This window comes from Strongylocentrotus purpuratus, unplaced genomic scaffold (genome assembly GCF_000002235.5).
Source record: "Strongylocentrotus purpuratus isolate Spur 01 unplaced genomic scaffold, Spur_5.0 spur5_scaffold_12, whole genome shotgun sequence".
Classification (NCBI taxonomy): Eukaryota; Metazoa; Echinodermata; class Echinoidea; order Camarodonta; family Strongylocentrotidae; genus Strongylocentrotus; species Strongylocentrotus purpuratus.
The window spans coordinates 10,826,521-10,852,612 of record NW_022145597.1 but is presented as its reverse complement, the minus strand read 5'-3'; the positions used below and the strand labels follow the sequence as shown (position 1 = coordinate 10,852,612).

At 37.1% G+C, this 26,092-nt stretch overlaps 1 protein-coding gene across 1 annotated transcript; it reads left to right on the top strand.

Annotated features, from left to right (window-relative positions):
• On the top strand, nucleotides 1-20,794 carry LOC592977 (deoxynucleoside triphosphate triphosphohydrolase SAMHD1-like). The gene is made up of 11 exons (XM_030981354.1): nucleotides 1-128; nucleotides 487-664; nucleotides 1,019-1,168; nucleotides 1,929-2,129; nucleotides 2,548-2,639; nucleotides 3,579-3,635; nucleotides 4,323-4,509; nucleotides 5,198-5,338; nucleotides 5,907-6,008; nucleotides 16,207-16,289; nucleotides 20,509-20,794. Exons 1-11 carry the CDS (start codon nucleotides 1-3, stop codon nucleotides 20,792-20,794), a joined length of 1,605 nt encoding a protein of 534 aa, XP_030837214.1.
• The last annotated feature ends 5,298 nt before the right edge of the window (nucleotides 20,795-26,092 follow it).

Here is a 26,092-nt window from a genome sequence, read left to right as displayed (position 1 = left end):
ATGGCTCCATACTGTCAGCTAATTATCGATACACCAGAGTTTCAGAGACTACGATTCATCAAGCAGCTTGGAAGCACTTGTTATGTGTTTCCTAGTGCCGTCCACACGAGATTTGAACACTCAATAGGGTAAGGCACTTCATACACTTTTTAATACGAAAATAGCGAGAAAAGAAGGGCAGATATAGGCAATGACGCAATTGTTCCAAATCTTACAACTAGTGCACCCCCCCCCCCCCCGACCCGGCCCACCCCGCAAAGGCGCCAGTCTCCCCTCAATAGATAGACCCACGTCACTAATATTAACGGTTGGCTGGAGGAATGCACATAATTTTAGCATCAATCTTTAAAATATGACATGAAGATCATACCTTGTTATGATGATGGTGCAACACAACATCATTGATACCGGTACTGTTCTATTGAAAAGAGCTGCAGGCATCGGTATATCATCGTGGTTATATATTTCCATTTTTTTCCATTACAGCGTAAGTCACTTGGCGAGTAGGCTCGCAGAATCACTTGCACGTGATAATAAAACTATTGAAAAAAGCGACATCGCTTGCGTGGCGATCGCTGGTCTCTGTCACGATCTCGGACATGGTCCCTTCTCTCACGCCTTCGAAAAAATTGTTCCACCGGGCAAGAATGGCGAGAAATGGAGTGTAAGTTGATATTTCTCACGATTATTCTGTATGATTCATAATCAGTCAAACTTGTAGCGTAAGCATAGCGCAAGCAGAGTTATCAAATGTCATATTTCTGTGATCTGCAGCGGATCTGTAAATCACCTCTTTATTCGCACAGATCTTGTAACTGCAAGGTAAATGCACTTTAGCAAATATTCTGTAGATTTGATTGGATTATAATTTTGCCACATAATCAATGTCCGGCTAAGGTTAGTTCAGATATGGCCCGGTAAACCGCTGCAAAAAAAACTACCGGGTATAACATTTTACTTCATCTTTTAAAAAAGAAAAAACGCCATAGTTTTGCCGTGTAATTGCTTTTTTTCGTAGCACGAGGAGCAATCAGTCATCATGTTTGAGTACATGATTGCACATAACGAACTGCGTAGAAAACTGAAAGAATACAACATCTACGAGCAAGAAATCAACTTCATCTGCGAAATCATCGTTGGTCGTCCAAGAGGGGAAAACAGCAAACTGGTAAGTGTAAAGCCATGAAGGCCGTTACTGCCATCTATGTCGTAGCATGGGCTCGGTCATCGGAGGAAGGGGGGGGGGGGAGGGGGCAGTCTTTAATCGTCTACTAGATCAGCATTAAAACTTTTGTTTTGTCGGGAGAGGGGGAAGCCATCCATTTACGAGTTTTACGTCACCCCGAACCGAAATTGATCGAAGAGGATTTGTTTTCCATACCTCGGTCACTTAAGCGTTCGGCCACGAAAGTATACTCTCTGGGTCACTAATATTTTAAGCGAGCGAGTAATAGAAAAGGCACTTTTATTATGGCAACTATTTTATTTAGCCATCAATATACTAGATTTACTCTTTGAAAGGTTAGCCAAGTGCCTAGGACACCCCAATGCTTGAAAGAAACGCACTTTTTAGAAAACTTCACTTTTTCATGCAAAAATGCTTATTTGCTCTATGGACGTAAATCAGATTGAGCGGATGATACGTTGTTTCCATATGACGGGGATATTCATGGACCTCGCTGCCTGAAACTATCCCGTTTCTTAATTTTGAGAGCGAGCGAAGCGATCGAGAAAAAACTTATTTATTATCTCTGTTCAAGGTGCATTTGGTTTGGCTCGAAACTTTGAGGTGGATAGTCACACATTTTCTCTGTTGTACTTCTGTGCCACTGTGGTTTGAATTGTAAATGGGGAATTGTAAAATCGAAAGCCAAGATTCTGAATACAGTTCTGTGTTGTATGATATTTGCCCTTTCTCATTCTAAAAGAACACCAAGTTTTATCTGCACCAGATCGTGAATAATAGCATCAATGGAGTAGACGTGGACAAATGGGACTACGTTACACGAGATGCTCTCTATCTTGGCATGAAGTCTGCGTTCGACTTTAACCGCATTATGCCATTTGTTAAGGTGTATGACGTAAACAGAGACGAGGATAAAAGGAAAGAACTTTGCTTCAGAGACAAGGTGCATTATAGTAATGTGTATCTATTCAAGTTACATTACAGGTAAACTTAATTCAGTAGGGTGATAGCCCCGATGGGCAGAGGGGTGCTGCTTACTTCTCAACAAATTTAATAAATTCAATAATACAGTCTCACTGACTCCAGGTTTTCTCGGTCAGATTTTACGTTCTAAAGTATGAGGACAAATTACTCCAAATTCAGATATTTTGGGGTCACATGCTTCCCTTCTGCATCTGCGGATACTCAAGTACAGTCCACGTTAGTTAAATCACATTGTTTCACTCATGTTAAATTCTTGAGATTTTGCATTGTAAAAATGTAAAATGAAATGCATCGGTATCGAAGATACATTTAAAGAAAGAAATCCAGTTGGATAATTGCTTTTGAATATCATTTTTTTTTACCCTTGTGACCGTTAGGTGGCCAGTGATCTAAATCACATGTTTCTCACACGCCGTCGTCTTCATTATGCAGCTTATCAACACAGAGTCAGCAGGATCATCACAATCATGTAAGCACTATTTTGTTGTATTGGCCAAACAGGGGGGGGGGGGGGGAGTGAACACTCTTTTTTTTCTTTCTCAAAATCCACCCCCCCCCCCCCCTTGAGGAAAAAAATTCTTCCTTTTTATTTTGCCAGGGGGAGGGAGCCCCCCCCCCCCCCCCCCTCCCGTTGATCCACGCATGCACGCCGTTACTGGTAAACGGTGCATGTATCCGCATTCGCATGCCATCTTCGGCCATCCTCTGGATACCCATACAGAAGCGAGCGAAGCAGGAGTGTATACCGACGTCAGCAACGCGCGCGGCATAATGTAGGCCGAACATCTCACATATTGTTGCTTTAAATAAGCAACAAGAGCAGGTGTAACTAGTGTTAGATCAAGGCGATCTCAAAACCCAAATTAAACGATTTAAAAACATCCCCCCCCCCATTTGCTAACACCTGAAACACAGATAAAGGGTGTCTTTAAAATTCAAAAACACCCCCTTTGGTGTGTGAGCACTATTTTTTTTTTTACTCAACCCCCTCCCCCCAACAACAACTACACAATTACTTTTTTTATTTGCCAGGGGAGGGGGCCCGTCTTTTTATTTCATAAAGGTGAAATTAACGTTACCATTAAAAAAAAAAAAACCTTTTTGGGGGGCCAGGGGAGGGGGACCGGGCCCACGCCCCCCCCCCCCCCCCATCCCCTGGATCCGCCACTGGTAATTTTCATCCTCATTTCTTGTTTCTTATTGTTATTTTTTTTTTAAAAGAGAGAATTAAGTCTGGCATGTTAGAATATTATTTCAAATAAGTCAGGCAGAATGGTCAGCAACACTTCATTATTAATCTCGTATCATGATCATCCTGTGTTTAAATGGTATGGCTATAAATGTAAACATTTTCAATGTATCTACGAAAATGACCTAATTTTTTTTAAATCGTGTTTTTCCCCCTTAGGCTGAAGGACGCCTTCCTGGCTGCCAGTAATGATCTGATATTCATAGGCATAGACGGGTAATTTGAAAATACGTGTTCGTTGAATACAAGTATTTCGGATTTTAATTTATCCAAGTTTTGAAGCGGGATTTGTGGAAAAATTCCAAGATAAAAACTCGATTCTGCTCCGGTGCCCATTTTAACTATGTACTGACGTTGTTAGAATACATTTTATAAATAATATCCTTTTTATCATGCATCAACTGAGCAAAATAGACCCATTTACCCTTTGTCTGCACAGTCAAGAGGAGGAGGGGGGGGGGGTATCACTTCTTTTGCCATCGTTACCTAATTGCCCTAACATGTTCATGAGATAAAGGCTATTGAAATATTGCTTTAGGTAAGACAACAACGATTTATGATAATGAGCCTCCCTCAACGATCTAATTGTCTCTTTGGGATCGCTCGGCGAGTGTTTTTTCTTTTCTCTTCTTTTACAAGCCTTGGTTCAATATAAGATTACATTTGTGAGCCTGTAAAATTACACTCCTTAGATCATTATATAGTCAAGGCACTGAGGAATTGAGGTAGTGTCCTTCGATCATTTATTGAAAATGTATGGGGTCTTGCCATTGTTATCGTTATCATTATCGATATATGATATATGAATTATCATTATCGGTGAGCTCTGACCTGGCCTTGAGAATACTTTTAGAACAAGTTTTCAAAATTATCATAAACTTACATTTCTTTAAAAATGTTTAGAAAGAAGTACGATCTCTTAGAGTCTGTCCAAGATCCGATGGCCTTTTGCCAAGTCAACGACACCATCTTAAACGTGATCATGCTATCACAAGGAAAACGAATGGAGAAGGCACGGGAGATCATAGATCGGATCCACAAAAGACAGCTGTATCAGTGCATTGGAGAATATCAGCATGTCGATGGTGTGGTAAGTGAATTTCCTTTATCAGTATAGTTTAAACCAGAAATAGGGGGAGGGGTAAGGGAACATTTGTTTCTTCCAGCAATTTTGAGAGAAAATTTCGCAACTACTTAGCCTGCCGCTGATTAAGCGGGGGGGGGGGGGGGAGGGGGTAGTGAGCACTATCTTTTTTCTCCATTTTTGTCCCCGGGAATTCGAAAATTGCGCAGGTCGTTTTTCACTCAGTAGGGGGGGGGGGGTAGTGTGAGCACCAACTACAACAAATTATATTTAAAAAAACCCACTGCACTATTCGCAAAAGAGTAGAGGAAAAACTCCATTGGAGTGATCGCCACATTCCAGAATTTTTCACTAGCGCGCAAGGAGAAGTAGGTAGCAAACAATGCCTTCTGTTCATGCAAGCGTGAACACATACCACACAAAAATGATACCAAATGATTTTGGATAACACACTCTTTCATAAGATTTATAATAATTGTTCATAGATGATTTTTAAAATAATTAGCAATTTTCTAGGTGTAAACTTTTTATTTGACTCACACGGTATATCTATTTTAATAGTCTATGTCAAATCGTATGAGTATTTCTGTACGGTATAACCCTATAACTGATATGGTTCTTTAAGAAATGTATTTAATGGTTTACATACTTGATATTCTGTAATGAATTGTAGCTGTCTTCTCTTGTCAAATAGATGCATTCCTCGAAAGGAAGTGAGATCTTGGAATGGATCCACAACCTTCGTGAGGAATCCCCCTCAACATCCTCGTCGTCAACATCGTCGTCTAAATCACCTGCTGAAGAGATATGGAGCCAGGGAAACATCGAAGTTGAGGTGGTCATTTGTAATGCAAAAAACAGAAAAGCGTCGTTTGAATTGGCTTGCCTGCTTGAAATAGGGAATTTACTCGTACAAAACATTTTGTGCTCAAGTACAGAAGGAGGGATAATGAAAATTAGAGGGCGAGCAGGAAGGCCGCTTTTAATGCTGATGTGGCTAGTATCCCCAGCATTGGCTTCAATCCTTTTTTTTTTGGAGGGGGGGGGGGGGCACTGAAATCTGAGTGTCCAAGTAGAGCGTGCCGAGCGGAGCGTTTAACGGCGTGGGGTCCAGGGGACGGAACTCCTAACAGCTCCTGGGTTTTCACTGTTTTTTTTAGACCTAAAAGCGTTTAGATTATTTTATTTTCTGTTGTCGCTTAATAAATGCTCGAAAAAGAAGATTATAGCAACTTTCAAGAATTGAGAGATTAACAAAAAAAGTAATACTATCAACACAGTTTCCTAGACAAAGCCCTTCCGCTAGATACCCCTTTTGGTGTCACTGAAGATTTAATTTTACAATTTCAATATATTGCATGCATATACCTCCAATGGATTTTTTTTCTTTGCTCTACATATAGGTGTCGAATTTTAATTATGGGGGTGATGATAAAAATCCACTTCTTCACATTCCATTCTACAACAAATCAAACGGAAGCAGCTTCCATCTTTCTACATACAAGGTAAGTGCTTAGTCCATGAACTTAACCAGATACGAAGAGATCTACATGACTTGCCAATCTTATGCCTCGGTCAAACTTTCACGCTAAACCGAGGCATAATGAAAACATCACGTAGGGCCAACCTAGAACCGAGAACTCGAAAAACTTATTAGAACATTCGAAGAAAATCTGCCACGTAATTTCGAGACAAAGGTACCGAACGCCTCGAAACGTCCAGCCACATCAAAAATATGTCGCCATATACCCCACGTCAGTAGACAGTGCCGATTATTTTACGTGAGTTAATTCTGAATATTTTAATTTTCTCTAATTCTCCCTACCTTACAGTGCACCAAGTACACCCCGTAATAGCCTGGTAGATTGCATGGAATAACCTTATCCCAAGCGTATCACATAAGTCTGACTGTTAAAGCAGTCACCATAACGTTGTGTTCAAGAATGTAGCCAATAAGAAGTGTCGATATGGACCACTTGTGCGTGCAATACTTTGTACCATATGCAAGGGGCGTGCATTTTGGTGATAACAAACTTGGTTAATTCACAATGAGACGAAAATGAACTCGACAAGTCTCGACAAGTCGTCGTGCAGTGCACATTCAATAATGCATTGTTTATTTGTATACATGCAGTTGATTTGATCAATCCTCCCAAAAGGATATCAAGAAATACATGATAACACTCTAGTTGTAATTAAATGCCACAGCTCAAACCAGTTGCATGCTTTCGGGATTTTTTTTTTAATTTTTATAAATGTAGTTTACTTCGTCTCAATCTATGTATATATATATATATATATATATATACAGTATGTGCCTTTTTTTTGGGGGGGGGGGGGCAGGTCGAAAAAACAGTAAGATACCAGTTGAACCAACTGGTACCGGTACCAGTTGATTCCAATTAATTAACTGGATTCAATATGGATTTGGGAATACTGGAATCAACTGGTAACCAATTGGTTCCAGTTAGACCAGTTGTCAACTGGTACCAGTTAATTCCAGTTAAGTGAACTGGTTTCAATATGGAAATTGGTATAGTGGAATCAACTGGTAGCTGGTACCAGTTGATTTCAATAAGTTAATCGGTTTCAATATGGATTTTGGAATACTGGAATCAACTGGTAACCAGTTGATTCCAGTTGAAATAAAAGTTACCAACTGGTACTAGTTGGATCCAGTTTAACAATTTCCATATTGAAAACAATGCTAACTAATGCGACCAGCAGTCAGCTGATAATCAATAATCAATATTGCTTAGCATCTGGCAACCAACTAGACCACATTTATTTAGACTCTTGCAATTACCCCATCACATAATCATTTGAGGCGCATTACATCTGAGTATAAGGTTTATTAAGTACTTGCGAGATCATACATAAATACATACAAAATTATACATGTTTTTACTGGTTATCAATTACATATATCAATATATCTATGTTTACTTCTTAAATTGGATGTAAAACATGATCAGACATAATATATTTGTCAACGATTGACTAAGAAAATATAAATCACACAATTAATGTGAATTAATTAATTGTCACATTTGATTGACAGATCATGATAATGTTTTTTGTAAAAACATGCAAATTACTCATGAATATGCATTAGATACATTGAAAGGGTTTTCAACTGGTATACTACTGGTTACAACTGGTAAAATCAACTGGCAATCATCTACTGGGTTTCAACTGGTAATTCAAGTGGTAATGATCTATTGGTTTTCAAATGGTAAAGCAACTGGTAATCATACATCTAATAGTTTCCAACTGGAATCAGCTAGTATCAAATGGTCCAGTGTGGTCACTGTGCTGGAATGAAGTTATGAATTACCAGTTAAGCCCATTTGGTTTAACTGGTATCAACTGGTCTAATATAGGATTTCCCGGCCAAATTCGCGAGTTTGTCATTCAAATTAATTTGTCTTGCGTTCAAATTCGACGGTTTTAGTGCAGTCAAGTATATCTCAGGTTTATATTCCCTTTTCTAGTTTTCAAATCTATGGAATTTTCGTTAGAATCTACGTATGTTTCATTCAAATTAATGAACAATGTGCTTCTTTCGCTATTTGGTCATTCGATTTGGCGCAACACGATTTTCTGACAACACGACGGTGTACTTTTAGCATTCTAATTCATTTGTAGCATTTAAATTAGCACTTTGTGCACTTAAATTGATGGTCAATATACATTTCTCGTTTATTACACACTTTTTATAGTTCATTCTTTTTCTTTCAAGATTGTTTTCTTCATGTGTATTTCATCGGATTTCATTTTCTTGCATTTATTCATACTTATTAGATTTATCTGATATTTATCAGCATTTAAGTTTGATTGTTAAGAAGAAAAAAACGACTTGCATCTACGGACCTGATGGTCTCAGTATATTTGTAAATGTTCATGTAAGGAAGTTGTTTGTCTTACGTTTCATCATAAATTTATCATAATTTCATCATAACTTCATTATGGAAGAAGGGTACAATATTGTGACTCGGGTAGGGACTAGAGTCAATAATTTGAACATGTCTTCAGCCATCGATCTGCTGGCGGGCAAGTAAACTATGAAACTCTTTAAGAAAAACAGAAGGGTGTGCTGGGTATAAGAGACGATGTGAATTACTTTTGTAAAATTCCGAGTCTGTAGTAAATAGGGGCGATTGAGGGTACCCCCACCTTTCCCGGGTATATGAACATGTCCGTGCAGAAATGCCATATCCCTTGATTTCGCCCCTTCTTTACTTTATGTCTGACTACACCCATCTGCATTGTCCTGAAAATAAATAAATGGAATAACAGCTAATTAGACCCCAATGGCAAATCATTCATTTTAACTGCATTATTTAAAAACTATAAAAGTTTGATGCACTTCTTCCCCCTAACATTCCTAACTTGAATAAAAATATTACGAATACACTCTAAAAAAAAGATACCCAATATTGGGTAAAATTTTACACTTTACGAGGGTAAAAAGGGAACATGCATGTTTGTTGGGTAAAATTTGATACAGGGGTGGTTGGGTAAAAATTTACCCAGCAAATGTTTAATGTTTTACCCAACTGATGTGCAATATATTTGACCCAATGTAAAAGGTAAAATGTTACCCAACGACAACCATGTTCCCTTTTTGACACAACATTGGGTAATTTTTACCCAACTCATCCTGGGTACTCGTTTACTCTGTTCTTGTGTGATTTTTTACCCAAAAGTTTGGTAAAATTTTAACCCAACCTTATTGTATGATTTTTTTTATTTTTACACAGATTTGGGTAAAAAAGAAAATTTGTCCGAGGAGTTGGCTGGAAAAGTACATGCTATATGTAGTGTAGTGTATAAGTAGCAGACCTCTCTCTCTCTCTCTGTGCTAGACAGTCTTTCGCTTGGCGTGCTCGCAGTAGGTGACTGCATCGCGGATGACATTCTCCATACGAATAATGTGTTGTCCAGAATTATGAGGAATTTCATGTCCATATTGAGAAGATTTACATGCATTCATGCAAATAAATGCTGCGGAAAGACACAAGTGCATGATCGTAGTCTATTTCGAACAAAGTCGTCCATCCTCTGTCGATCTTGAACACGATTAACTTGATGAACAGCTAATTCGGAATGACCAACCACGCTAGCGCTTCAATCATAGTTTTTAACATCAGTTGTGTCATAATACCAACGTTTAGGTGTCAAAACTTGTGTTTACCCAACGCGTGGTTAAACATTAATCTGCATCGTTACTTTCTTACCCCGGAAATGCGCACAGTTGAATTTTGATATGACACTATGCCAAGTGTAATGAAATTTCAAAGGGACTTGGTGTTTGGCACAAGGTTGGGTTATACTTTGCCCAACTTTTTTACACAGCAATTTTGCACAGCAAAATTTTGCAGTCTATTTTTAGAGTGTACGAATGACAGGTGTTAATTTGAATGATAAAAATTACGCTTCGACAAGTGAATATTAATTTGAATGCTAGTTGAGCAGTTTCTAAATTGAATGACAGATCTATGAAACCCTTCTACCAAAATCCTAAATTAAATACAAAAACTGGAAAATTGAATGATAATTGGCATGGCAAAGCCGATCTGCGCTAACAAAGTAAATGAATTCGAATGACAAACACGCGAATTTGGCCGGGAAATCCTATAATATACCGATATACGTAGTTAATGGCTTTCAAATGGAATCAACTTGTAAACTACACCCATTGGGTTTCAATATGTTCCAACAGGAAACAAATGGTCTCAAATTGTCCACTTTGGTTTTATGGGTTTTCAACTGGAATCAACTGGCAGCCACCAGTAAGGCCTATTGTTTTTGACTGGTATCAACTGGTGTAACAATTTACCAGTATGGTTAATTGGTTTTCAACTGGAATCAACTGGTTTGTTTTCAGCATGTGCCAGTAAGGTCAATGGGTTTCAACTGGGATTTACTGGTGCATATGAAGTTTACCAGTTGTGTCAACTGGTTTCAACTGGTACCAGTTGAATCCAGTTGCAACCAGTAGAATAAACTGGCACATTTCCAGTTCCGTCAACTGGATTCAACTGGTACCAGTTGGTTCCAGTAGATACCAGTTGAAAATCCAACTGGTTTCAACTGGTTTTTCGACCTGGGGGGGGGGCATGTTGGTATAACAGCAATTTTGTCAAAGTTTGCTTTCTATGCACGGCAGTATTACTTTTACAGGACATGCCTTGTTACTTTGACACATGCTTTTGATTAACGTTTGGTTAAAGCAATGTATAAATATATTTACGATATATTAAGCAAGTTACTCTGTATGATATATTTCGGAGCATTATTCTCGTCAATTAAACTATTCCATGATTGATGCATGTTACTACAGTGTGTCCCGAAAAAAACTATACACTTTTGAAATGGCTGCCGAATAAAAAATATATAATTCTAGGGGGAAGAGTTGTATATGTATGGAAAGCCCATAAACTCAACTTTCATAAGACACCAACAAGTTTGAAAATAATTCATGCTTGGGTGAGCACTGCTCACTTTTGTAAAGGGTATGAAAATTAGGTTGCGCAGGAATTAGCCTTCCAATGTGTGAGAGGTAAATCCTTTGGAGCTCACAACATTGAGGGTGATATGATAAATTCATGATTTGCTGAGTGAATTCCATGGTTTATTAAACCAAACTTTTATGCACGGAACAGGAATTTCATTTTTCTATTGTAGCATTGTAACTTTCCCTGGTAGACTCAGTGGTGTGTTCATGAGAGTCAGGATGGGGTGATGGTTCATGTTGTAATTTCCATTTTACAAACTGTTATTTTTTACATTTGTGACTTTGAATAAAAACCTTCACCCCTCATTTCAGTTACCATTTACCTGAGGAATAAGTAGCCGACATCTTGGACATTCCTTTTTTCAACAAACCGTATTTGAATATTCGATTTACATTATCCCTACCTGGGTATTGAATAAATCAATGAGATGTTCAACTAATCTTACAATAATTGAAATGTGGGGTGAAGGTTTTTATTCAAAGTCACAGATGTAAGAGAATAACAGTTTGTAACATGGAAATTACAACATGTACCATCACCCCATCCTGACTCCCATGAACACACCACTGAGTCTAACAGGGAAGTTACAGTGCTACAATAAAAAATGCAATTCCTGTTCAGTCATGCATAAAATTTTAATCCCATAAACCAAACATTTCACTCAGCAAACCCAAACTTATCACAATTGATCATAAATTGGTCATATCATCCTCAATTCCGTAAGCTCCAAAGGATTTACCTCTCACACATTGGAATGCTAATTCCTGCGCAACCTAATTTTCATACCCCTTACAGAAGTGAGCAGTGCTCACCCGAGCATGAATTATTTTCGCAACTTCTGGTGTCATATGAAAGTTGAGTATATGAGCTTTCCATACATATATAACTTTTCCCTAGAATCATATATTTGTTATTCGGCAGCCATTTCAAAAGTGTATAGTTTTTTTCGGGAAACACTGTATAGTGAGATGCAGAGCGTTCGCATTGATTTATCTTTTGCAAAGCTCCCTGTTGATCAGCCACGAAATCTCCAAGCCTGCACGGTCAGCATCTATACGAAGGTTCCAAATACCAAAATAAGCGAACGAGATCTCAAAGAAGCCAAACAAGAAGGCAATAGCATGCTTGAAGAGTGGTTCGATGAGATGAAGAGTGGTTTGTGCAGTTCTACTCCCCAGCACAGAAAATTTTCCAGTTCTCAGGCAGGATCCTCCTCAGGTAGGCTACTAGCTTCCTAACAGTTTTTAAAATACGCATTGTCTTGACTGAGAATTCGTAAAGCGCCTTTAGCAGGCTTTATGAATTTATACATTATATAGATTATAAATCGTAATTATAGTTTATCATCAAAACTCATTGCTCTTCTTGATCTTTTTTCAATTTTTCTTTTCAAGTGATAAAAATAAAATGGACATAACGAACATATCAAGTCAGTAAAACATTGTAGATAATACGAATTACAAGGTAAACGTAATTATTTAATCGTGCAACGAAGATCTATCACAAACACGAGAAGTTAACAATCCTTATCCCGATCTTACTAGAAGACAATTTTGCTGCGATCCCCCAAATCGACGAAGGTTGATGGATCGTGTGTTAAAGGTACTATGTCCCTTTTGCAGCCAACCTCAAATTCTGTAGAACTTTGCAGGAATTATGAATATGTCATGTATGTCCTATCTATAAAATTTAAACGTTAGCAGTGTCCTAATATTCAAATTATGCAAGGAAACCTGTTTACTTGCTTGACTTCACTGCCAGACACTGTTGAGTGACTGACTGGCTTTTTTCTTCTTTGGTAAACCATACATAAAATGAGCTGTAAAGGGTACATAAGCATTTGTCTACATTAATAACCCACTTCTTGTGATGGCCTAAATTAAACTGATTGAATCTTTGCACAGCATAAAATGTATGAGCATTGAATTGAATTGAATTGATATCTTTATTTATACACGGTTAAAAAAGCCCAAACAGTTACAAGACTGATTTCCATTACAAGACTGATTCGGTACAATGGTCTGAAAATCAAGACTATTACTTATTGGCTCTATAGCTCATAAGTCGATTTGACAACTAATAGTCCTTATTTTCCCACTTGAAGACATTTTCAAGCCCCACCTTTTTAGGGAAGTTCTAAATTAGTATTATCTTTCAAATGCCGTTGGAATTTAACCTTTTCATTTTTTGGCCTGCAAATGGGACATAGTACCTTAAAGGTCTTAAAGTGTAATTTTTTATATATTTAAAAAAAATTCTTTTTTACTATGGTGCCTAAGCTTTTAGAAAAAATAGTCATGCGTATGGGCGCACAGTGAGAATTTTCAGTACGTCGGCATTGTGTTTGCGTACGGCCCGTCTGTGACGTATCGCATAGATTCGAACGCTATTGCGTACGTACGTTTCCCTGCTGTAAGCTGTATAATGATCACTGCAGATCACATCATTTTTCCTGTGGAACTTGAACTTTTTGTCCAGAAATTTCCACCTTCACAGCTGCTACCTATAGCTTGAATTTAACTTTCAGTTGATGATGAAAATATACAAGAAAATAAGCAAGAAAAGAAAAAGAAAGAAAAATGAAAAAGACATAGATGAAAAGGAAGGAAGGGAAGGAAGAAAGGAAATGGGATACGAATGATCTAAAAGAAGAAAAAAGAAGTAAACATTTAAATAGATATAAAGAATAAATGAATAGAAGAAATAAAGAATATAGGGACAAAAAGAATCAAAGGAAGAAAGAAAAACAGTTATCGTTTGCTATATAGGTATGAATTGAAAAGAAGATAGGGGGAGGGAAGAGAGTTGGATTGCAGCTAAACGTATATATATATATATATATATATGGGCAGGTCCAAGCTATTTGGATTGTGACGTACGGGACATTTAGAGACTTTAAACAAGAAATAACAACAGATGAAATTATTTATATGGCTATCTTTTGGTATGAGTCTGTGGCTATTATGGGCTAGTTCATTTGTGGAAAGTTTTAGTTCTGACCAATTTTTTAATTAATTTTGAGTGTAATTAATGTGCTGCGTGACGTACGGGACGCTGTGGGAATAATAAGCAGGGCCCGAGGAATGATTTTAGTGAAAGTAAGGTGTGGGGTGCTGACTAGCAAGGAAAGACATAAATAATTTTCATAAGAATGAGGTGCCCGATTAAAGTAAAAAAATAAAAAATAAATGATGGTCTTTGCCTATTGACAAAACGTAAGCATACTCATAGGTTCTGTCACGAGTTGACAAACAAATTAGGGGGGAGGGCTCGATGATAACACATTATTTGAAGGTTTACTAAAAATGTACATGGGTATAAATATGCAACCATTAAAAAAGAGGGGAGGGGGAGGTTCCATGGTAAATCACTTGAAGGTTTAACATAAATTCTATTGGTTATATATGCACCCACTGAAGAAGAAAAAAATCCATGTAGGGTTGCTGCAGGAACCCCAGTACCCACAGATCACACGCATGATGATAAGACAAAGAGAGAAAAAAACAAACTAACACATGGGGGGGGGGAGGAAAAGTTTGTGATGTAAAAGTGAACCTGAAATATGAAATTGCGTCACAAAAAATTGATCATTCAATCATCCACTCCTTCTATCATTATTTCATTCATTCATTCCTTAATCCATGCATATGTTCATTAATATATTGAATGGCATCGCTTCGGGAGGGGAACTGGTGTGAAGTACCTCAAAAGGGTCTCTTTTTACATCGGAAAAGTGCCCCTTATCACATCTGATAATTAGCCCCTATTCAAATCTGACAGATACCCCTTTTTCTTCAACAAATGCCTCTTTTCCAATACAATTAGTGCTAATTTTCCTTTATAATAAGTGCCACTTTTGTCCATTTTCACAAGTGCCCATTATCTGATAATTGCCCTTTTATTTTTTAATTTGACACGCGTCCCATTTTCGTTTCTAATAAGTTCCCTCTAACTTTTGATATGTACCCCTTTCCCTTTTAATAAGAGCCCCTCCCCTTTCTCATAAATGCCACCTTGACACATTCCTCCTTTTCCTTTCTTGTAATTACCATTTTACTTCTGATGAGCACCCCTTTTCCTTTTTCTTTTTTTATACAACAGCTCCTTCTCCTTTTCAACTTTGATAAATGCCCCTATTAAAATCTTATATGTTCTCCTTTTCTTTCAACAAATGCCTACTTGTTTACATTATCATTAGTGTCTTTGTTTTAATTCTCTGATGAGTGCCCCTTTTTCAGTACTTATTATACTGCCCTCGTTACTTTGACACGTGCACCTTTTTCGTTTCTAATATTAGTTTCCTAATATTAGGGGGGGGGGGGGGGTAAGAGGACACTTTTTTTTTTTTTTTGGTCTCGAAATTTGAAAATTTGACATTTTGCTCCGTTGGGGGGGGGGGGGGGTAAGGTCACCTTTCTTAGGTCAGCCATGGGGGTGAAAAAAAAAATCCAAGGGGGGGGGGTTAGGGATTTTTTTAGGGGGGTTTACACACATAAAAATACCAAAGGGGGGGGGGGGGGTTTAACCCCCAAACACCCCCTGCGTACGCGCCTGCCATCGAGTGCCCCAATTTATGTACCGATGGAATGAAATCGTCGCAGAAGCCCAACATAAACCTCACCGTGTCAGTCGCCCCGCTCGCACCACCACTCTATTGCGAAGTATTACATAACAAGCGTATAAGCCTCGATCGCTTTGATCGCAGAAGCAGAAGCCATGGTAGCCATGATCGCGTTTCTAGCAAGATGGGGATATTAAAGATTGGAAAACAAATTACTTTTAACATGGTAAAACGATTGCAATGGCTAAAGATTTTAAAAAATATATATTTTCATTGTTTTTAAACTGTAGGACAAGTCAAAGCGAACCCGAGGAGGAGGAGGGCGACCGAGGGAGAAACGGCAGTAGAAGCTCGTAAGAGTAAAACCCCAGTCACAAAGTCCCACATCACCAGCCGGATTTCGCGTGCTTTCGGTAATTCGCGACGGAAGCTAAAGACGACGGGAGAAATCACTCAACCGTGATTGTCCTATATCATGATACCGTCTTTATATCGCGATTGCACGACGATACAGCTCTTCCGTCATTTTTATGGGGCGGTCACACATAGGGGACGCACATTGGCAGCACGGCCAGCGCATTGGAAATTAGCAATTTTGGCCAGTGCGTTGTCGTGCGTTAGGTGTGCGTCATCCTTCGATACTCGTTCGTCGAGTGCGCTGGACCAACGCTGGACCAACGCTATGCATTCGTCGCCAATCGTTGGTGAGTCGGGATTTTTTGAGCATGCTCAAAAATGTCCGCGGAGCTCGACGCATGAATGTAAACGCCAAAAGGACGCCAGACATGCGCGGAGCGCGCTAGACCAACGCTAGACATACGCGGATGACACGCCCTGTATACGCGCAGCGCGCTAGCAAAACGCTATGCATTCGGTGTTAGCTCGCTAGCTTCTCCCAAATCCTGACAAAAGTCGGGCTCACGACTTTTTCCGATTTTCAATGCGCCGGCCATGCGTCGTCTATGTGTGACCGGGCCATTAGGGACGAACGATAGGGAACGAACGATATTTAGGCCGAGAACGGTTGTGAAAATCAACAAGACAGATTGATTTGTTCGCTTGCGTTACCATCGTCGTTGGCTCCCGTCGCAAATGAAAGCTGAGGGGTAAAACTACGGTTGATCCCTGACTCTCGACTACGGATCAATCTATTTCCGGGTACTATATCGCAAAAAACAGCAGTAAGACGGCAGTAGGCAGGTAAAAATTTAAAAAAAGACTTCCGTAGCACTTGGCTGACGAGACCGCGAAGTAACCTGGAACATTCAAGGATATACGAAATTTTCCCGAATATATATGATCGAACTAAGAAAGTCCGTTATTGATCACGGAAGCAATGCGGAAAGGCTCGATTTAGAATCGTGGGGCTTAAATGGTATTAGCCTATATTATGAGATTAATGGGTACTTATTCTAAATAAATATGTGTTTATTTATTTATTTATTTCACATATTTATACAGGGTATCTTATTCAGATTAAAAAAAGGTCATTGATAAGGCCCTGTCTTATCAAAAATACACATTTATACGAATTCCACAAAACAAAATCATACAATAACAGTAGGAAGAAAAAGACAACAGTTAAATAATTAAGCATAAAACAATGATATAGCAAGTAAAACGAATAATATGAAATAAAGTACAATAAAAGTATAGATATACAACATATTGATTTAAGTCTGGATATATTGGGACAAAAGAGGTGAAGAGGGAAAAATACAGTTAGGCTAGAATCTAGGCTACGGTGAGCAATCGAGAAGGGGATCGAGATCATGCATCCTTGGTATAACCCCTAATACAACCGTTTTATCGCCCTTGCTAGTGGTTTCCTGTACGTCGCCCTCGCGATCGTGGGCAGAAAATAATTCCACGAAATTGGTACGGATGATGTAGGGTCTTGGAAAGGTGGGGTTATGGTATCCGTGTGGTTGATTCTCGAAACCGTCATAATAACAAGATCAACGACATCTCGACGCTGTCACTCAACTTGTCCGCTACGTGTTTCACAAAACTGTCTTTGTCAAGATTAGCGACTACTTCAACGAAAAGAGACTTGTGGCGACTCCAAACCTGTCATATCTTGTTAAATGTAAAGGCAACGAATACTGTTAGTCTATGGGCAGTGAAAATGAAAACTGGTTAACAAATACAAAAAAAAACATTATTAAACTTATTTCTTGATCTTCAATACATCTATTTTACGTCTTAATTAGATGTAAAACATGATCAGACATATATAATAAATTTGTCAATGATTGTCTAAGAAATATCACAAAATTGATGTGCATTGTCACATTTGCTTGACAGATCATGATGATTATTATTTCTGCGCGGCAAGCGAATTTTGAAAAGTTCGAAAATTGCGTGGAGTTTCCCGGAGCGGAAGATACATCCTTCCAGGTGTACGGATCTACAAGGATAAACGGACGGATAAAGTCATACCGTGCATATGGCACTACCGTATTATGGCGGGCTAAACAGGTCAATATTCGTACAAAAATTGTTAACAAGTACAGGTTCCTGCTTTCTGATTGGTTAAAACCATAGGTCCATTCGATGGCTGTATAGTCGTATACTTGTACAGAAGTATGGCACTTCGGCCCGCACGCTGGAACTTATTATGCGTTCACGAGTGCTTCGATGGATGCATAGCCGTATAGTCGCATAATTATTCTATAGTTGTATAGTCGTATAGTTTCCTGCGTTTCTGATTGCTTAAAACAATACATCCATTCGATGGATGTAGAGTGTATAGTTCTCATGTTTATGGCACGTTCCGCTCGTTATAACCGTACACCCCTCAGTCATGGTCATCCATTGGGTGACCCGGGAATATGTGACTGGGGAATGTGAAATGATAAAGGTAGAGTACGTAAGATACGCGAAAGGGGGGGGGGGGGTGTCAGCTACAGCCCACCTCCCCCCCCCCAAAAAAAAAAAAAAAAAAAAAAAAAAAAACCTGAAACAAAACATAGTAGAGGCAATACAGATGGAGGTGAGTAAAGAAACATTACAATAGATACTAATGAATAATTTATATGTAAGTTATACTTCTGAAGGGGAAATCATTGAATCATAACAGGATCACAAGCTCGAATTTTTTTGTAAATGGTATAATCATAATAGGCCCTATCCAAAGGTCTTCAATGAAAGATATATTAAATTGGGTTTCGCACATTAATACACGGTTAAATCATTTTTATAATTATGTGCGTATGATACGCCCAAATCGATTCAATTTGCACTATACATTTGAAGACGTATTCCATCTCTGTATTTAATGTTTACTAGTATAATCGTATAAAACCACAATGATGATGATTATCGACGGAGTGCAATGTTCTTATGTCATCTAGAGTCAACTCCAATTCTACCTCTAACTTACCAGGCAGAGTACGAGCCCTCAACAGAGTTTCAACAAAGGTATACGTAATCTTGATATTGACATTTTTGAGAACAGGCTTGGACAGAGCCTTAAAAGCAGTTCAATGTTCGATAACTGATATTCCTTAAAGGCCCACTGCACTACTTGTAGGTACTTGCGCCCTCTTACAACAAACAATGCCTAATCGGTGACCATTGGTCCCCCATGTTCCTCTTTTTCTTATGTTAACTGAGAGCTGAGTTGATGAGATAACCACCTGTCCAGTGACCTTGCAGGGCGTTCTAATCCCTCCTGTAAACTATGGCAGATACTCGCTAACCATTTGACTACTGAATTATCTTATTCCCATAAACTTAACACATTGATCACCATGTATACCAGTTAATATATTAGTCCCTTTTAGGCAATTGACATTTTTCAGTTCGTAGACATTTTGCATGCATTCATCAACTATTTTGATAATGCGTGCTTGTACAAACAAGAAGAAGATATAGGTGAAAAATCACCCTTTTTCTTATTTTAGCATTACATCATCCCTGGATAAATTGTAGGTTATCATTTCCCTTTATTAACAAAGTTTTTACTATTTCTATCTTATTTGTATTATCTGCTTTTATACGAATAATTGTGACCAACATGTTAATGTTAATGTTAATTATAAACAATTTTCCGAGCAGGATTTCAATGTGTCGCTTTATAAATGTAGGATACCTTTCCCTTTGCGCTGACAATATCAAATATATGCCAAAAATTGGCGCTCCGGGGGGGGGGGGCACAGTACCTCTCCCCCACTTTTAGTAACCCTAAAGTAACCCTAAAGTGCCCCTTTTCATAGGAAAAGTGCCCCTTTGTCTTTATAACAGGTGCCCGTTACATATTTGTATAAGTGTCCATTGTTACCTGTAATAAGAGCCCCCTTTACCTTTGATAATTGGCCCTTTTAAAATATAAGAGCTGTCCGTATTTCTTTGACAAGTGCTTATCATGATGATATTGTGCTTAAGACTCCATCAAAATTGGTTTCCCCCTCCTAATAAGATGTAAATTTCACAATGCGTCCTCACAAACGTTAAATTCTGTTCTACTCGCTCGCTCGCAAATGAATATTGAGACCATCACACCCAACTGCAAAGTATGATACTTAAAGCAGTATCTTGAAATCATCCTGATAATGAAATCATAATATAGGGGTATGTCTAACAATTTAAATATTTATGCTTCGAGGTTTCCCTTTATAAGTGCCCTCAACGCTTTTTCTTCCAAAAAGCGCCATTTTGTTTGTTTGTGTGCCCAACTCTTTTTTTGGAAGATGCTCCGCCGTCTCTGAATATGCCTACCTTATCTCACTGTAAAGCACAAACCCATTTTGTAGAGACTGACGCAATGCTCCCAGGGTAGCCAAGCATGATTTCTTTTAAAAAAATACCGCAATGCGAAAAGATACGCAAACAAATAATCACAATTTGGTTTACAACAGTTTTTCTTCGGACTTCTTCTTCCGATGTTTTTATTAACACATGTGTACTTTTTCTTTACAGTCAAGGCGACAGGAAGTTTGAAATGAAGCTTGAAGAACTTGCAGAAGATCTAGGAATTTCTAACAATCTGCGTAAATTTGCCTCAAAATTAAGTTTTGGTTATGAAGTGTGGAACCAGTACAAATCCTCTAACACAAGACAAGACGGTCTGATCTGCTGCGAGGGTACACTTAGCATGCTCATGGCCTGGAAAAAGCGAACTCCGAGGCAGAGCCAGATTGTGGAATTGAGGAGAGCTCTTGTTGCTTCAGGATTCACTGAACAAGCAGAAAAGTACTTCAATTAGACTGTAATCATGTGTTTCGGTTGTGAGCCTCGGCATAGGGTAGTTTTTATTTATTTATTTATTATTTATTATTTATTTGAACATATTTCATCAGGATAACAAGATCAGAAAGGACTGGTTTACATCCTGGTCCTGAATATTAAAAGCTTACACTAAAACATCAAAATAGAATAATCATACATATATAATGAGAATTGTTAAAATACTCATGAAGTCATGATAAAAATATATAGTGACCATAATCTTGAGTAAAAACCAAGTCAAAAATACATGATATTTAATTAAATATATAAAAACACAATAATGGAATCAAGTAATCAACTAATCTATTCAAAATCAAAACTCTATCACACTATAAAATGAACTTATATCATGAAGTACCAAATTAAACTTAAAGCAAAAAGAGCAAAAACAACGATGATATTATTCATAATTTGCTGAAATAGGTTTTTTTTTATACATGTTTTTAAAACAGTCGATGGATTGTGCATTTTGTAGGTTAGAGGGTAAATTATTCCATACTTTGGCGCCTTCGTAACGTAAACTATTCTTGAAAATTTCAATACTAGGCTTGGGAAGGACAACACTCATTGAGTTAGCCAATCTCGTATTCATTGGATGCCGTTCAAAAACCATGTCAATAGCATTGCACAAACGTAATGGAGCATAGCCATAGATACATTTATACATTATACAAGCAAGAAAATAGTTACGTCTTTCTTCTAAAACCTGCCATTTCAATCTTTTAACAATATCAAGACCACTTTCATTAAAATCAAAATTCCGTTCAACTATCCTTGCTGCTCTTTTTTGTAATCTAAAAATAATGTTCTTGTTATAAACAGAACAATTCCCCCATATCGAGCATGCATAATCTGATATAGGTTGGATTATACATTTATAAATTTTATTCAACACATTTGTATCGGTGAAATTACTGACCTTTTTCAAAGAAAATATTCTATAAGCTAACGATTTACTGAGCATCTTTACATGGATATTCCAGGTTAGGTTTTCGTCCAATTCAATTCCTAAGTACCTAATGTTTTTTTCTTGTTTGATTTTATTTCCATCCAAAGAAATGTTTAAATCCTGACTATTTTGCGAGTTGCGTTTCAATAACATACTGTAAGTTTTTTCAATATTAACTTTTAGTTCATTTCTTTTATACCACTTACTAATTTCCTCTAGATCAGCCTGCAGCTTATCCCTAATAACTTCGATATTCTTATCAGAAATGTATATAACAACGTCATCAGCATATATATTGCATGAACATGATCTTAGACATTCACTTATATCATTAATAAAAACAAGAAAAAGTAAAGGACCCAGTGCACTGCCCTGGGGTATTCCAATAGACAGACTCTTAAAATTAGACAGTTTCTCATGACAATAAACAGTTTGTTTTCTACCAGACAAGTAGTTTGAAAACCATATCAACTCATTATTCTGAACACCATATCTTTCCAATTTTTGCAGTAATAACTTATTATCGATACAGTCAAAACATTTCGATATATCGAGGAAACAAGTACCAACCATTTCACGTTCATTAAAAGAATCATACCAATCATCTAAAATCTTATGTAAACATGTTGTTGTCGAGTGGTTCGGTAAAAAAGCATATTGATCAATATAAATTATTCATTATTTTACCTTGTACGTCATTTAATGAATTCCTTTTCGGAAATAGTTGTACAATTTAGCCTACTTATATTTAAGTTTAAGATAATTGTTTGTACCGCATACTGATAAAATATAATTAGTAGAAGCAGTAATATTGATCGAAGTATCATCATCATCATACTTGTTATTATAAACACGATTTGTGAGATCCTCCTTCCAATGTAGTTGTATCTTACTAGGCGTATTTCATATCTCATCGACAAGCCCGTGGAAAAATTAAGAATTATTGGCGAGTGTAAGATGTGTCTATAAGGTCCTGGACGCGGGCTTATTCATAGCATAACTGAGAAGATAATTATGATAACCACTTCAAAGTTTAGAAACTGGCTTTCGTATGGGGTTAAATATATATGATTTAAGTTGATGATATTTCCATTACTATTAGGGCCGTATATACAGAGTGGCACCCCCCCCCCCTAACACACACACACACACAGACTAGCTAACTTACAAAATGCGAGGCAAATTTCACTGGTCACAGTACATTGGTTATGTCATTAGAAGAAAAGTTGTACCAAATTTTCCAAAATTGGTTGAGTATTTATTTGTTCAATTATAGAAGATTTTTATAAATGATACATAAAGATGAAACCAACTTCACCCAGTACCTCAATAAACCATCCAATATCGCTAAATAAAAAACAGTCACTCTTCTGAGCATGATGAAATCAGTACATTCTTATTGAAAAAAACATCATTGGTTCAATTCTAACGCCCCTTGTACACATTTGTAATCTCTCTTTAATGACCGGAGTGTTTCCTTCTTCTTTCAAACTAGCAAGGATGATTCCTGTTCATAAAAAAAAGATGGCGTGATGGTCGTTTCTAACTAGGCCAATCTCAATACTACCTAGCTTCTCTAAAGTTTTAGAACGCATTGTTTATAACAGGCTCTGCAGTTTTTAGATAAATGTGAATCATTGAATCCCTATCAGTTTGGATTTCGGAGGTCTCATTCTACAGATCTTGTGCTACAGAAATGTTATGACCGCGTTCCAAGTGCACTCGCTGCTCACGAGCATGTCATTGGTGTATTTATGGATCTCAGCAAAGCATTTGACACACTTGACCATTCAATTCTTGTTTCTAAGCTAGAGTATTATGCAATAAGGGGCATAGCTTTACAATGGCTTGCGAGTTACTTATCTACGAACTCTGTTAACTCTGACATTCAGTATGTTGAATGTAGTGTTAAATGTGATGTTCCGCAGGGATCCAACTTTGGCCCATTATTATTTCTTATTTATATCAATGATATTTGCAATGTATCTAGAACTTTAAACTATACTTTTTTTTTGCAGATGATACGAGCGTTTTATTGTCTCATCGTGAAATCGACACTCTTGAACAGAAACTAAATTCGTAACTGCCAAAGTTGACTATTATGGTAAAGAAGTAATGTGTTCTCTCTCAATGTGCTTAAAGCAAATTATATTAATTTAAGAGGTAGAAAATCGAATGACAACCTTGCTCTAAATATTAAACTAGATGGTATTTCTATAGAAAGAAAGACACGAACAAAATTCCTTGGTGTCTGTATCAATGAAAAACTTGACTGGAGCGACATGTAGAACACATTGTTACACCATTCTCCAGCAATATTGGCGTACCGTATAGCATAAAATGTTTTGTATCTCATAGAATATTACTTATGATTTATAAGGCCAAAAAAAAAAATCATTTGGTTGCCCTCGACCGCCCGCTCGTCATTTTCGGGCCGCTCGTATTTTATTTTTTTTTGTAATATTTTTTTGTTGTAATTTAAAAAAAAAAAGATTTTTTTTTTTTTTTTTTTTTTTTTTTTTTTTGGGGGGGGGGGGGAGCAATCTTAAATGCCAAACATACCATTTTATGCATTTGCAAGGATCAAATTGGTTCCCGTTGCCAGTTTTGTCTTTTCAGTACGCAATTAGATATTTATTAAACTTGCCATTTTTATTTTTCTATGTCAAAATGCCGTTCATTCAAATCAGGTTCTGAGCATTCTTAAACTCATTTTAAAGCCCATCTGTACTAGTTTACGGGAGGGATTAGACCACCCTGCAAGGTCACTGGACAGGTAGTTATCTCATCAAATCAGCTCTCAGTTAATATAAGTTAAAGAGGATTATGGGAGACCAATAGTCACCGATTAGGCATTGTTTGCTACATAGAGGGCGCAAGTAGCTATAAGTAGTACAAAGGAGATTTAAAAGGTGCTGTATTTCAAAGCCCAAAATACTTTCTGTGTTGGTCTTGATATTCATTGTACATTAAACTAGTCTTTTACCATATTAAAGTGTTTTATAGACTTTGTTTGTTTAAATGCTTGACAAACCAAATGATTTTTTTTTTTATGGAAAAAAAATATTTAAAAAAAAAAAAAATGGGGAAAAAAAAAAAAGACACACAAAAAATGAAGTTTAAAAAAAAAAATTAAATTTTTTTAAAAAATCCGCCCGCCCGCCCCTACTCCAGAAAAGCAATCGAGGACAACCAAACAAATTTTTTTGCCTAATAGTGTAATTTTAACACATTTCTCTTATCGTAATATTTTGTGGGCAACATCCAATTGTGTGACTAATAATATTCTTCTGCTGCAAAAGAAAGCTGTACGCAAATGTACCATCGTGACCATGCTACCCAACTATTTGTTAAACTGAAATGCTTAAAAGTTGATGATATTAACTTCCTCCAAATTGCTATATTTATGTTCCGTTTCAATATCAAATTGTTCCCTACTCCATTATCTTCAATGTTCCAACCTAATAAAATGGTTCACTGGTTCAAGAAGGCAATCATCGAATTTACATGTGGTCAATCATCACACTATATTAGCCCAGAAATCAATCAGACATAGGGGTCCAGATGTACGGAATCCTCTACCTATCAATATTCGAAACATAAAATCACCAAACCCCTTTAAAGGAGCCCTCAAATATATTATCATTTCACAGATGTAAGATATTACTTACATCATAATTTATATATCAGTTGTCATTATATCGAACAATTTTTTTTTACTAGACTTAACAATATACTTCTGTTTTTCTTTTTTTCCTCTTTTTTTCTTGTTCCTGGTAAAATAGTGTAAATAGTTGACTAAAACCTTTTAGGAGTTTTATTTATCAAATATTATATATTTGAAAGGTGTTGTAACGATTCAAGCTCTATTTACTTATGTTTCATCACCTTTGTGTGTTTATTCTTTAAACTGTAGGTTATTTTAGTTGCAACTAATGTTTATTCAGACACTTGTCTTACTAGTAATTTTAATGTAAAGATATTATTGCAAATTCTACATACACGGAGTTATACTGTATTTCTGGACTTGGTTTTAGCTTTTTATACTAGTTCTGCATACGAATGAATCTCTTTTTTATTTTTTAGATTTTAATTCTTATAAGCTAAAAAGTGTTCTATTAGTTTTACGTTCACATTGCTAGTTGTCAAATTTGAAGAATAAACCGAATTCATAGAGCGTATATACAGTTCTCAGTTTATACCTGATTTATTTCAAATTATGCAAGGAAACCTGTTAGACTTCACTGTCAGACACTATTAAGTGACTGACTGACATCTTTTTTCTTTTGTAATTAGATACATAAAATGAGCTATAACATATACATG